Source organism: Carassius auratus, chromosome 35 (genome assembly GCF_003368295.1).
Source record: "Carassius auratus strain Wakin chromosome 35, ASM336829v1, whole genome shotgun sequence".
Classification (NCBI taxonomy): domain Eukaryota; kingdom Metazoa; phylum Chordata; class Actinopteri; order Cypriniformes; family Cyprinidae; genus Carassius; species Carassius auratus.
The window spans coordinates 4,733,527-4,746,273 of record NC_039277.1 but is presented as its reverse complement, the minus strand read 5'-3'; the positions used below and the strand labels follow the sequence as shown (position 1 = coordinate 4,746,273).

The 12,747-nt window shown below is 36.8% G+C and overlaps 1 protein-coding gene across 1 annotated transcript in view; it reads left to right on the top strand.

Annotated features, from left to right (window-relative positions):
• LOC113053891 (integrin alpha-2-like) overlaps positions 1-10,844 on the top strand; it is a 35,484-nt gene extending 24,640 nt beyond the window's left edge. The window contains exons 15-30 of the mRNA XM_026219071.1: positions 1,217-1,414; positions 1,498-1,628; positions 1,978-2,141; positions 2,221-2,480; positions 4,047-4,129; positions 4,363-4,504; positions 4,761-4,853; positions 4,930-5,006; positions 5,228-5,311; positions 6,202-6,304; positions 6,421-6,531; positions 6,642-6,752; positions 6,957-7,070; positions 7,152-7,241; positions 8,849-8,965; positions 9,053-10,844. Of these exons, the coding sequence (XP_026074856.1) occupies positions 1,217-1,414; positions 1,498-1,628; positions 1,978-2,141; positions 2,221-2,480; positions 4,047-4,129; positions 4,363-4,504; positions 4,761-4,853; positions 4,930-5,006; positions 5,228-5,311; positions 6,202-6,304; positions 6,421-6,531; positions 6,642-6,752; positions 6,957-7,070; positions 7,152-7,241; positions 8,849-8,965; positions 9,053-9,148 (1,974 nt within the window). The 3' untranslated portion in view covers positions 9,149-10,844. The remainder of the gene's footprint in view (positions 1-1,216; positions 1,415-1,497; positions 1,629-1,977; positions 2,142-2,220; positions 2,481-4,046; positions 4,130-4,362; positions 4,505-4,760; positions 4,854-4,929; positions 5,007-5,227; positions 5,312-6,201; positions 6,305-6,420; positions 6,532-6,641; positions 6,753-6,956; positions 7,071-7,151; positions 7,242-8,848; positions 8,966-9,052) is intronic.
• Positions 10,845-12,747: the final 1,903 nt, after the last annotated feature.

Genomic DNA, 12,747 nt, shown 5'->3' with positions numbered 1-12,747 from the left:
TATTTAAATTGGTGCGTTGAACAGTTTCTGTAACTTTTTAAACAAAGGATAAAACGCTGTTTAGCTTTGTTAACTAGATGTTAGAGCTGTGCAATAAAATCTAATGCGATTTTCATGCGCATCTCGTCAGTAAAAACGCTCCTGTGATTATGAGTACATCTCCAGCACATGCTCCTGCCCACTTGCACATGCTCCTTGCTTCTCAAAACTAGCCCAATCGCGTTTCCAGGAGGGCCGCGTGCGCTAAGCTGCTGTCGAATCACAACACAGGAACCGCCGGCCCAATCAGAACTCGTTATGTATTTCTGAAGGAGGGGCTTCATAGAACAAGGAAGTCATCATCCCGTTTTTATGACAGTGAAAACAACGGTATACAGATAGTTGAATTGTGTGAAAAATACAGTTTTTTTACACGCGAAACATGACCACGTTATATTGCACACTGTAAACACAACCAAAGCTTCAAAAAAGCACGAAAAACGGGACCTTTAACATTTCTCTTAACTAACTTGTCATCGTTCCACCAGATTTTCTCGTGCTCTTCTTTCTCTTCCTATCCTTTCTCCTCCCCTCTCCCTATCTTCACGTTTTTTCCTTTCCCTCACGCTCGCGATATCTCGCATACTAACTTTATTTAAACCTTCCCATTTCAATTCTTACATTTATTTTGTGTTAGCATGAAGCTGCAGTTTCACAGTACATGAATTACACTTACAAGTAACAGTAAATTCCTGCAAATAATTTCTTACACTTGAAACGTGATATACAGATTTACAAAGCTTCTCTTGTGCCTGCAAATTTATTTACGCTTACAGTTTTATGTTTACTTCCACAACTCCTACCCTGTGTATGCAAATCTTTTAGGCATTAAATTACCTTCATAAAAACCTACATTTGTGTTTTACTGAAGAAACAGTCTCCTACATCTTAAATGACCTGGGGGTAGTTAGATAAACATAAAATTTTCATTTTGGGGTGAACTATTCCTTAAAAAATGTCTTTACTGTCACTTTTGATCAATGTAATGTGTCCATGCTGCATAAATGTAAAATATTTTTTATTTATTTTTAAAAAATCTTACTGACCCCAGGCTTTTGAATGATAGTGTATATAATTAATGTATGTATTAATTAGACAAATTTATTTTATAAACCTTTGAAAGACTGTATGCTAGTAGTACTGACATATTCTGTTTTTATTAATTTATTTTTAATAGGGTGTCTTGAGTAACCAGGGTTTCTTGGAGGGTTCTCTGAAAAATGCTCGGTTTGGGACAGCCATCACTGTCATCCGCGATCTAAACCAGGATGGCTTCAGTGATGTGGTGGTTGGTGCTCCGCTGGAAGGCAATGGCCAAGGTGCCATTTACATCTACTATGGAGACAGAAAAACCATCAGAAAGCAGAGCTCACAGGTAGAACCATACGTCATGGAGTGCTCAACACATATTCAATTTATCCGCAAATTTCCAAATTCAGAAAATTCTTACCAATTCAGAAAATTGTTGGAACGAACCTGGACCCAGCGTTGAAGTTCTTCGGCCGCTCTCTGGACAGCAGCAGCGATATGAACAAAGACTTTATCCCAGATGTGGCAGTGGGGGCTTTTGAGAAAGTGGTCCAACTCTGGTAAGAATTTGAAAATATCAGGCTTCATTTAACCAATTGATTTTCATACTTTGAGGGGGTGTAAAATGAACCATGTTCATTTGTAATACTTCATAACAGCCCACCTTCAACAATTGATTTAAGTGCAGAACAGTTACAGAGACAGCCTCAGTTATGGTGGGATATGTAGATGTGTTTGTGGCCAAGGAAATGATCGCTTTAGCTGTCCTCTGGAATCCCATTTTTCACCTCAGCAATCCTCTAAGCATCAGCTTTCTATGGGGCTCTTCTGTTTGTTCCAAAAGCCATAAATCAGTCAAAGGGTTGTTTCTTATTTGATGCATTCTTGAACTCTCTCATATGGTTTTAGGAGTAGAGGAGTTGCAGTCGTCCTGGCCAAAGTTTTCTTCACCCCTGACAAGATCAGTATCCTGAGTAAACCATGTCACTATAGCGGGAGGCAAGTGTCCTGCTTCAAAGCTAAAGTGTGTTTCAGAGCAACATTTAAACCAGCAAGTCCACTGGGGCCAGTGGGTAAGGATACAGATTCTAGTCTTCTTTTTTTAGGAGGTTTGAGAAAATGATACATTTGAACTTTCTTTTATAAAAACAGATATCAAGTACAACTTGACCCTGGATGCCGACCTACAGTCATCTCGGGTCAGCCCTAGAGGTCATTTCAACAACTTGGATCGAGTCGTCCAGAAAGACATCAGCGTATCTGTGCAGGACTTATGTGAAGAGCATGACGTGTATGTGCAGGAGACCCCTGACCTTGTCAACTCGATTGCTTTGCGTGTGGACATAGTTGTCAGCCATCCAGACGCCAACCCCGTTCTGGATGTCTTCAGTACTACTGCATGGGAGTTTTTTGTGAGTGTTGCAAGAAGCTAAATTTCTGAGTTGTAAGTACCTGTGGTTTGCTGTAAAGAATTTGTGTTAAGAAAATATGCAATTAATCTAAGCAATTACATCAACTATGTCAGGAACTTTTAAACAATGTTGGCAAAATAGATATATACAATCACCAGCCACTTTTTTAGAGAAAATGAAGTGAAAAGTGAAAGTTGTGACATTTGCCAAGTATGGTAACCCGTACTCGGAATTGGTGCTCTGCATTTAACCCATCCAAGTGCACACACAGAGCAGTGATTAGTGAACACGCCATGAACACACACCCAGAGCATTAGGCAGCTATATCCAGTGCCCAGGGAGTAAATGGGGGTTCGGTGCCTTGCTCAAGGGCACTTCAGCCGTATATATTTAAAAAAAAACTGCTGATCTACTGGGAAATTCACAACCATCTCTAGCATTTATATAGAATGGTCCAAAAAAGAGAAAATATCCAGTGAGCGGCAGTTGTGTGTTCGAAAATGCCTTGTTGATGTCAGAGGTAAGAGGAGAATGGGAAGACTGGTTAGTGATGATAGAAAGGCAACAGTAACTCAAATATACACTCGTTACAACCAATACCATCTCTGAACGCACAACACATTGAACCCTGAAGCAGATGGGCTACAGCAGTAGAAGACCACACCGGGTGCCGCTCCTGTCAGATAAGAACAGGAAACAGAGGCTACAATTCACACAGGCTCACCAAATCTGGACAATTGAAGACTGGAAAAACGTTGCCTGGTCTTATGAGTCTCGATTTCTGCTGCGACATTCAGATGGTAGGATCAGAATTTGGTGTAAAGAACATGACAGCATGGGTCCATCCTGCCTTGTCTCAAGGGTTCAGGCTGCTGGTGGTGTAATGGTGTGGGGGATGTTTTATTGGCACACTTTTGGGCCCACTAGTACCAATTAAGCATGGTTTAAACACCACAGCCGACTTGAGTATTGTTGCTGACCATGACCATCCCTTTTTGACTACAGTGTTCCCATCCTCTGATGGCTTCTTCCAGCAAGATAATGCACCATGTCACACAGCACAAATCATCTCAGACTGGTTTCTTGAACATCACAATGTCTTCACTTTACTCAAATCGCCTCCACAGTCACCAGATCTCAATCCAATAGAGCAGATTTGGGATGTGGTGGAACGGGACATTCGGATAGATATGCATCCAACAAATCTACAGCAACTGCATGATGCTATCATGTCAATATGGACCAAAGTTTCTGAGGAATGTTTCCAACACCTTGTTAAATCTATGCCATGAAGACTTGAGCCACTTCTGAAGGCAAAAGGGGGTCCAACCTGATACTAGCAGGTTGTACTTAATAAAGTTTCCAGGGAAATATAATTTTAGAATTGGTTTATATTTGCTTATTAAACATTTAAATAAGCATTTAACCAATCCAAATACACACACACACACATAGCAGTGGGCGGTGGAAAAAAATGTCTTAGTCCATTAAGAACAGCGGAATTCAGAATAATGTCCAGGAAACTGTTCCTAAATCCTCACTGTGGTTTGGTTTGGTTTGGTCAAGATGCCGTTCTCAAAGGACTGTGGTCAAGATGACGTTTGCTTCAGTGACTTGGTTCTGACTGTGCAGAGTGAAGAGAGACTCAGGTAAGATTCCCTCAAACAATCTGACTTAAACAGGACAAGAAATACTAATCCTTAATCTCTTTTTATAGAAAATATTAAATTCAGGCGAGTATCTAATTAACCAGCGCCTTATTTCTTTTGCAAAACCTTTGCCAACATATCCATTTAAATATATTGTGTAAAAATGCTATTATACTGTATATAATTGGTACGGAATATTTGTTTTTCGTTTTTTGTTTTTTTTATATTTCCAGCAAAACTCAACTGGTGGTCAGCCAGAACAAGAGAAGTCTCTCCTTCACTGTGACTGTGATGAACAGGAAGGAAAATGCGTACAATGCTCGAGTGTCTAGCCGCTACTCCAGTAACCTGTTCTATGCTTCTGTTACACCACAGGTACCTCATAACTAATGCAAAAAATGTATCACTTATATTCTTCTTAAAACAAGCTGTACAAAACTGTGCCGGACCTGGGCGGTGAGCTATGACTCGACAACTCCTCTATCCTTAAATAATCTCACTCACACTGCCATATAGAAGGTTCTAACATTAATTTAAGTGCTATATAATATGCATATTTTACTTATATGGCACACACACATTCTTGTGTTTAAAACCAGCTATTTTTTGCTTATCCAATCTGATATTTTAGACTGAAGGAGCAGAGGTGAAGTGCACTCTAATGAAAGAATCAGACACACTTATCTGCCAAGTTAGTTATCCAGTGCTGAGGACGGACCAATCGGTGAGACAGACACAGATGAGCACTAATGTCAGTATCCGACTGATATGTTTGTAATGGTTTTGTATGTTTTTCATAGGTTACATTTGTGGTCAACTTTGAATTTAACTTGAATCAGCTTAAAAAAAATGCCAATGTTGTCTTCGAAGCTTTAAGGTAAACGGTTTTACCCAATTAATTTTAAACAACTTTTATGGTTTTGCTTCATCGCTGTTCAAATGCTTGTTTACAAAAAGCAATTTAGAGAATTGCCAACATCTGACAGTCCCTCAAGACTGTGAAAATTGTTTTAGGCAGTAAGTGTCTGTGATCCAGGATTATTTGTGTGAGGAGATTGTTCTGTTAATCATTGTTTCATTGGTTCATTTGCACTGCAGTGACAGCACAGAGGAAACTCCAGCTGATAATAAGATCTCCGTCTCCATTCCTGTCCAATACAACTCTGAGATTATCCTCAGCAGGTCAGACATGAAACAATACTTCATTCTGATTGGTCGGTTGCTACATTCTGCCTGCATTCATTTTGCTAAAAAGTTTGGGATCAATTAGACTAATACTTGTTGTTGTTTTTTAACAAGGATACATTAAATTGATCAAAAGTGATAATAAAGATATTTATAATGTTTGAATAGACAAATCAGATAAATGCTGGTTTTGAACTTTATATTCATCAAAGAATCCTAAATCAAATAACATTGATATATTGAGCAGCAAATCTGCATATTAGACTGATTTCTGAAGGATCATGTGACACTGAAGACTGGAGCAATGATGCTGAAAAATCAGCTTTAATTCACTGGAAATCAAAAACTTTAATATAATATAAATTACAAACCTCAAACTTATTTGGGTCAAATGAATTGGTTAGAAAGTGTGGGAAGCATGGGAACATTGCTTGTGAAAACTTGTAAAGATCCTGAGTAACTTTGTAAATAATATGAGAATTCTTTTAGAATCACTTTTTACAAGTGTGTGTGTGTGTGTGTGTGTGTGTCTCTGTGTTGAGTATGCTAGTTGTAGCATTTCTGCTCAATTTTGGGGGTAATGTATAACAAGTAACGCGAGTTACGTAATCAGATTACTTTTTCAAGTAACTAGTAAAGTAACACATTACTTGTTATTAAAAATTAATGAGCAAGCCCAGCTCAGGTGACAGAAAGTAACGCAAAAGTAATGTAATGCATTACTCGCCATAAAATGAAAGTAACACAGTTAGTTACTTTTTTATAGAGTAATATTGTAATGTATTATTTTCAATACTTTCCCCAACACCGTTTCTACTTGATAACCCATCGTAATGTTTGACTAAAAGTCCTCTCTTAATGTCTTTATTATATTTTAATTTCTTCAGAGAATCAAAACTAGATGCTTATTTACTTGAAAAAGATAACAATTACACAACCACAGTGAGGAATTTCAAGGACATCGGCCCAGATTTTAACTTTAATTTAAAGGTGAGTTCATATGGTAGTGAAACGGATGAATCCTTCAGGCTATTCACTACCGCCATCTGTTGGTTTGTTTTGAAAAATGAAGTGTAAGGTAGTGCTGATTGTAATTATTTCTCCAGGTTTCTACAGGAACTGTCCCAGTCAGCCTGGTTTACCTCAATGTCTCGCTGCCCAACAGCACTAGAGCAGGAAATCCTCTCCTCTACATAACCAGCATTAAAACATCACCTGTGAGGATCCAAAATCAACAAACCTCACAATTTTACACACAATCCATCATAAACATGAACACACGTCTCTGCATGTGGAAATGATTTGACATGATATTTCCTGCAAACAGGCTGAAAACATCCATTGTGCAGGCAGTCATCTGATCGACCAGTTTAATATAACTGAAAAACCTTATCCAGCCCGATTCACAGAGGAGTGTTTCAGGGGAACAGATGAACTGGTCAGTGCTTGTGGATATTTAATTTGCTTATTGATGGTGAAACACAAAGGAAGTACTAATGAATGAAGTATGAAACCCAGTAATAATTATTTATGTAATGATGTTTTTAATTAGATGATGATTGCATGATGATTGATCCTGTCTCTTATTACAAATAACAGTCCTAATTTCCATTCGTACTGATCATCTGTTCACCATCCACAGAACTGCAAAACAGCCACATGTCGCTCAGTTCAGTGTGTCCTGAAGGACCTGGAGGAGAAGAATGATTATTATGTGGATGTAACGACAAACATATGGAGTGGTACATTTGCGATGGTAAATAAACTCATCTCAGTGGTTTTCTTGTATCAATTTATGCTAATGTTGGGGTTAACCGTGTTTGTTTGTTCATTCAAGGCTGATTTTCTGTACACTGTCATCTCTGTGACAGCTGAGATAGAGACATCTCAACCAGAGCTGCTGTTCATCGAAAAGAAAGATCTGCAGGTAGAGATTTTTTAATTTTTTATCATATACAGCTAAAAGGTTGTGTGTGTGTGTGTGTGTGTGTGTGTGTGTGTGTGTATACAGTACATATATATTTTTAAACGATGTATGAATGTATTTTTATATAAACTCTGTAACACATGTTAACAAAACACATTTGAATAAAAATCAGCAAGGAACATACATTACAATATTGCAAAAAATTAAAAAGTAGATAAATAAAAGAAAAATGTAAATGTGGAAGTAAGCCGTTTTGTACAGCTAATAATAACTGAAAGCGAATGACACCGAAAGCTTGACATTAAATTTACAAATGGCCGTGCATGCTCTTATAAAATAAGGTGAATATAATAAATTAATTATAATTAAATCATAAGGCTATAAATCTTGATCCAAAGTTTTGATCTCTAGTACACAGTAATCTTGATCTTCTAGTAATACATGACAAAATTACCTAACCATGACACAAAACAGCGTTAGAATCACTGATCTATAATATAGAATAGTTATATATATAGATCAGTGGTTAGAATACATAACAAGATTACTCAAATCTCAGTGAAAGATCTATAATAACATAAAATATTTTAAATTGTAAAAGAAGCATAAGTAACATCTTTATGATCAGATTTTTTTTTCAACATTGAATTATTGAATAGTTACACACTTTTTGTATTTTCTTATCAACTAGTAAAACTGCATATTCTGAACAACTATAGTTTCAAGCAGTGTTCTGGTAGTTTAAAAAAAGTGTAAAATAGGACACAATGTACTGTTAGTATGAAGTAACAATATGTTTTTACCTGTGTTTTTAAATCCCACACTGCATTTTTTGTTTTAAGGTTACAGGGTTACAACTTAATGGATAACATCCTGGCAGAAAATGACTAGTACCTTTTCAGTTTTTAACTGAACAACAATTACAAGCTAATAACATGCTGTTTCATAAATGTGCATTTATTATTGACCAATTGGATCCAGCAACTTAATGCATGTTTTATGTTTGTACTGTTAGGCATCTTTCTCCTTTCATCATTTGAGTCTCTTTAAAAAAATAATAATAATAAGTTGCTAAAAGTAAAAAAATAATAATTATAAATAAAATAAATTAAAGCTAAATTGGTTGCTAGGTGCTTTAAAAAAAAAAAAAAAAGATTAAGTTGCTAGGGTAGTCTGAAAAGTTGCTAAATCTAGCAACAAAATTGTTAAGTTGGCAACAGTGGGCTACTCTATCTTCATTTGCATTTAGTCTAAATGCAGGCTATACAGTAAGAGCAGAAATGTATTTTCTTGCCCTGAAAAACATTTTGAAATATATTTTGGTATATGAGCTTTTGGTATGTGAGTAAACGTTTTCAGTTTCAAAAAATATATTCAATTCAGCTTAACTGTTTACAGCATACAGTATATTTCACATACATTTAAAAATTTTTGGCTCTATATATATATATATATATATATATATATATATATATATATATATATATATATATATATATATATTTATTTATTTATTTATTTATTTTATTATTATTATTTTTTTGCTGAATGGGATCAGCAGTCATTATGTATGTAGGCTAAATTTACAAGTAGACACTTCTTTTCAGGTTAAAGTCCAAGTGAGCAAACCTGGAGCTAAAGGGGACGTTCCAGTGGGCGCCATCATAGGGAGCGTTATCGGCGGTCTGTTGGTATTGGCTCTTGTCATCGCATTTCTTTGGAAGGTACTTTATTTTTATGTTTTAATGTTTATTATTTAATGTCTATATCTTAATGTCTTCCTTTAAAAATCAATGTATTGTTATGTTCAGCTTGGATTCTTCGAGAGGATTTATCAACCGATGAAGAACGTGGCTGAGGTTGAAGAAGAAAACCAGGAACTGCAGGAAAACAGCGAGACACTTTAAGAAATCTGTCGAGTCTCATTCAGCATTATCACTGCTTCCTTCTCTAAGAGCAGACTGGGCTTTCAAAAAATGTCAATTTGATTTTAGTGCAGCAAGTGAAACACTGGCATCCAAAGGAGGACTGTCCAAGCTTTGTATTTTTTCAATAAAAACCTATTGATGCTTCATGAGATTTACTGTAGCTCATATACTAGTTAACAGTTCAACTTTGTTTTGTATCTTTCCCAGTTTCCCCCACAAACACTCCTTGTTCTCTTTCCAGCACGGATCCCGAGACTCTGGGTAGAACATCAATTCATTATTTTGTATGAAATATTTACACTATAAATAATACCAGTGTTATTATTACATGAAACAAATATATTTAAACGACATGAATAAGTTACAGTTTCTAAAGTATGCCATAAACATTATCTTTCCAATTAACAATTTTAAGACATATAATAAATTATATAAACCATGAACATTTTCATACAACTATATTGCATAATATGAAAAGGAACAAAAATATGTATTAATAAAACTTATTTATACTACTACGATTAGTATTTTTACGTCAAAATGTGTTATATATCTTATATGTAAAAAATAAAATATACTGGTGAACTGAGTGGCAGAATAAATCTAATCTGTTTGATTATAATGGGAGCTTTTAATAGTTTTATCGCTTTGATGACATAGTCAGTTTACGACTGAAACTGAGACCAAAACATTCGAGTTCACTGAATGCAAGGAATGATTACGTCACGTGATTCGTTGTGTATTTTCGCCTTGCATGTGGCTGATCAGAGAATATAATTGAATAACCGATATCAAAAGCAGGCTTGTCTCGATATCCATGTATATGTATTGGACGCGCACATGTAAACTTCAACCCCTCTCGCCACGTGGGTCTGTTTTCTTCCTGAGAGCTCAAATCCAATTGGCTTTGCCACAGGTCACATGACTCGCGGAAACAGTCACATGCCGTTCAATCAACCTCGTGACCGTTTAATATTACATTTTATAATTTCGTACTCCTTCTAAGTCTTAATTGAGCTTTTATCATTAAAACCAGCGATATAATTTAACCCCTTCCTGAAATGAGCTCTGCATTCCCTCTCTTCCCCAACAGATGTCTCCAAATACACATATCAAACCGAGCCATTCAGCTGTTCACAGTTAATGTATCCCCAGATGCTGTATAAGGTATAAAATATTTTTTATGGTGGTTACTATATTTGTTGACTCATGTAATGCCTCATGGGCATATGTAACCATTAAAGCTATCAGTATACAATATTTTTGTTTTAAATACAACAGATCAAACGCTCGTTTCGCCTTTATTGAACAGCCGATGGCTGGTTTTGTTCAGTAAGACAGTGCTGGTGTGGCATTCGATCAATCCAGTGACATCTGCAACCACAGACCACAGCTGTGCAACGTATGGCCCTGTTTCACAGGCATTGTTATTAACAACGTGTGGTAGGAGACACTTATAAAGTCGTGCATTTCTCCCAATTTTCCGACAGGGACAGCAGGGCAGCAGCGTCCACCTCATGTCTGGCAAGCCGTTTGATCATTTCTGTTTTATGTTACGGGTAGGCCTACTAGTTTGTTTTTAACCACTACTAGATTAATTAATCTGATAGTGAGTATAATATTTATATGTAAAACAAATGTAAAGTGAGATAAGAAACGCTACTGACATATAGGCTACTGGTAAGTGTAAAAAAAAAAAAGTTAAGAAAAATAACACACAAAAAAAAACAGCTAAAACCAGCCTAAACTGGTTAGCTGGTCATCCAGCCTGGTCATAGCTGGTCAGCAGGCTGGTTTTAGACCACTTCTTTAGCTGGTCAGGGTGGAAGACCAGCTTAAACCAGCTACTTCCAGCTTAAACCAGCTAAAACCAGCCAACCGTCTTAGGTTGGTTTTAGATGTTTTTTATTTTCAGCAGGGATATAAACTAGTACATAATAACTAGTAAAATTAGAATAGACTTTAATCTGGGTAGTGTCATATCAATTTTTGACAGCAATGAAATTGAGGCTGTGAGTTTAAACAGAGTGCGTTAAATTGACTGTAGTGTGTTTAACAATATCATGATTGTTCAGCTAATTAAATGACTTTTTTAGGCTACGTCCACACAAAGTCAGAGCTTCCACTATCTGATCTTTTTTTTTTTCCTCGTCTCAAGAAATATGTAGGTCCACGAAACCACAAAACTGACACAAAACGATGTAGTATACATGCCAGACCAGTATGTGGCACTGTAATTCTGCCACAGACACATTAAAAACTGAGAAAAGACTTGGACTATGCGCATAAACCTTGAGCACGGTATACAAACGAACATGGAACAATATATTTATTAATCTGTGTTAATGTTAGTTAATAGATAATCGTTCAGTGTTTGTTCATGTTTTTGTTCATATTTTTGTTTCTGTTATGTGACGTAGAGGTGTCTGACTAGGGGTGGGACGTAGGCCGATAATGTCATAGTTTCAGAAAATATATGGATTTGCTGTCCACACGAAAATGCAAAGGCATTTGGGACCTGGTTTAAAAAAAAAAACGGTTTCACTCTCCCAAAACACCAGATCCGTGTCAACGAAACGCCTATACGATACAAAATGTATGCATATACAGCAAATGTGTCTCCGTGTGGATGGGGCCTTAGTAGACAAGTCGACCATTAAACAGTTTTGAAAGTTGTGAAACCTTTATACAGTGTGAACCATTGTAAGGACAATATTCTTCACAGCCTCATTTTCATCCATGTTAAATTCAGTATGGCATCTAATCCAATTGAGGTCTATACATTCATAGTACCATAGATGCCACATTCGACCAGACACATTGACGCATCCGCCTTCTTGGAACAGTCAACCTATCGTCACACAGTAAAAATCAATAGCAACGTCCCAAATGAGATGATGCACTACACACTATGCACTTATAGATTATGTAATTATGCAGTATGTATTCAACCATGTAGTGTATGAATTACTTAAGGTTATTCGCTACATAATTACAGCTGCAACATTCCACACTACATTTTTTGAGTTATTAAAGTGCATAATTTGGGTATTTAAAGTGCAAGTTTAAGGACTTGTTTCATTTTGGGGGAGGTGTTGGCGCAGTGGATAAAACACATGCCTTTGGTGTGAGAGACCTGGGTTTGAATCCACTGTGAGACACCAGTGTGTCCCTGAGCAAGACACTCAACACCCCTAGTTGCTCCAGAGGCGTGCAACCTGTTTATATAGTAATTGTAAGTCGCTTTGGATAAAAGTTTCAGGTAAATGAATAAATGTAAATGTATAAATGTTTTGGACTCAATGAACCAATTAAATCATGGTTACCTGGAGGGGAATTTAATGGCCGTCGAAGGCACATCACATCATGTTCACTGTAGGTGAGGCAGAGGACAGTGTTGAAACCCCAGTGCCGCTGCACAAGATGGCCACCAACCCAGTACCGCTGCAAAAGATGGTCCCCATCGACTTCCCAGAGTCTGGTCAGGTCCCGGTCGACTTCCCAGAATCTGGTCAAGTCACTATTAACACCCATGAGTCAAGTAAAACCACAGTTGATCTCCGTGAGCAAAGTCAAGT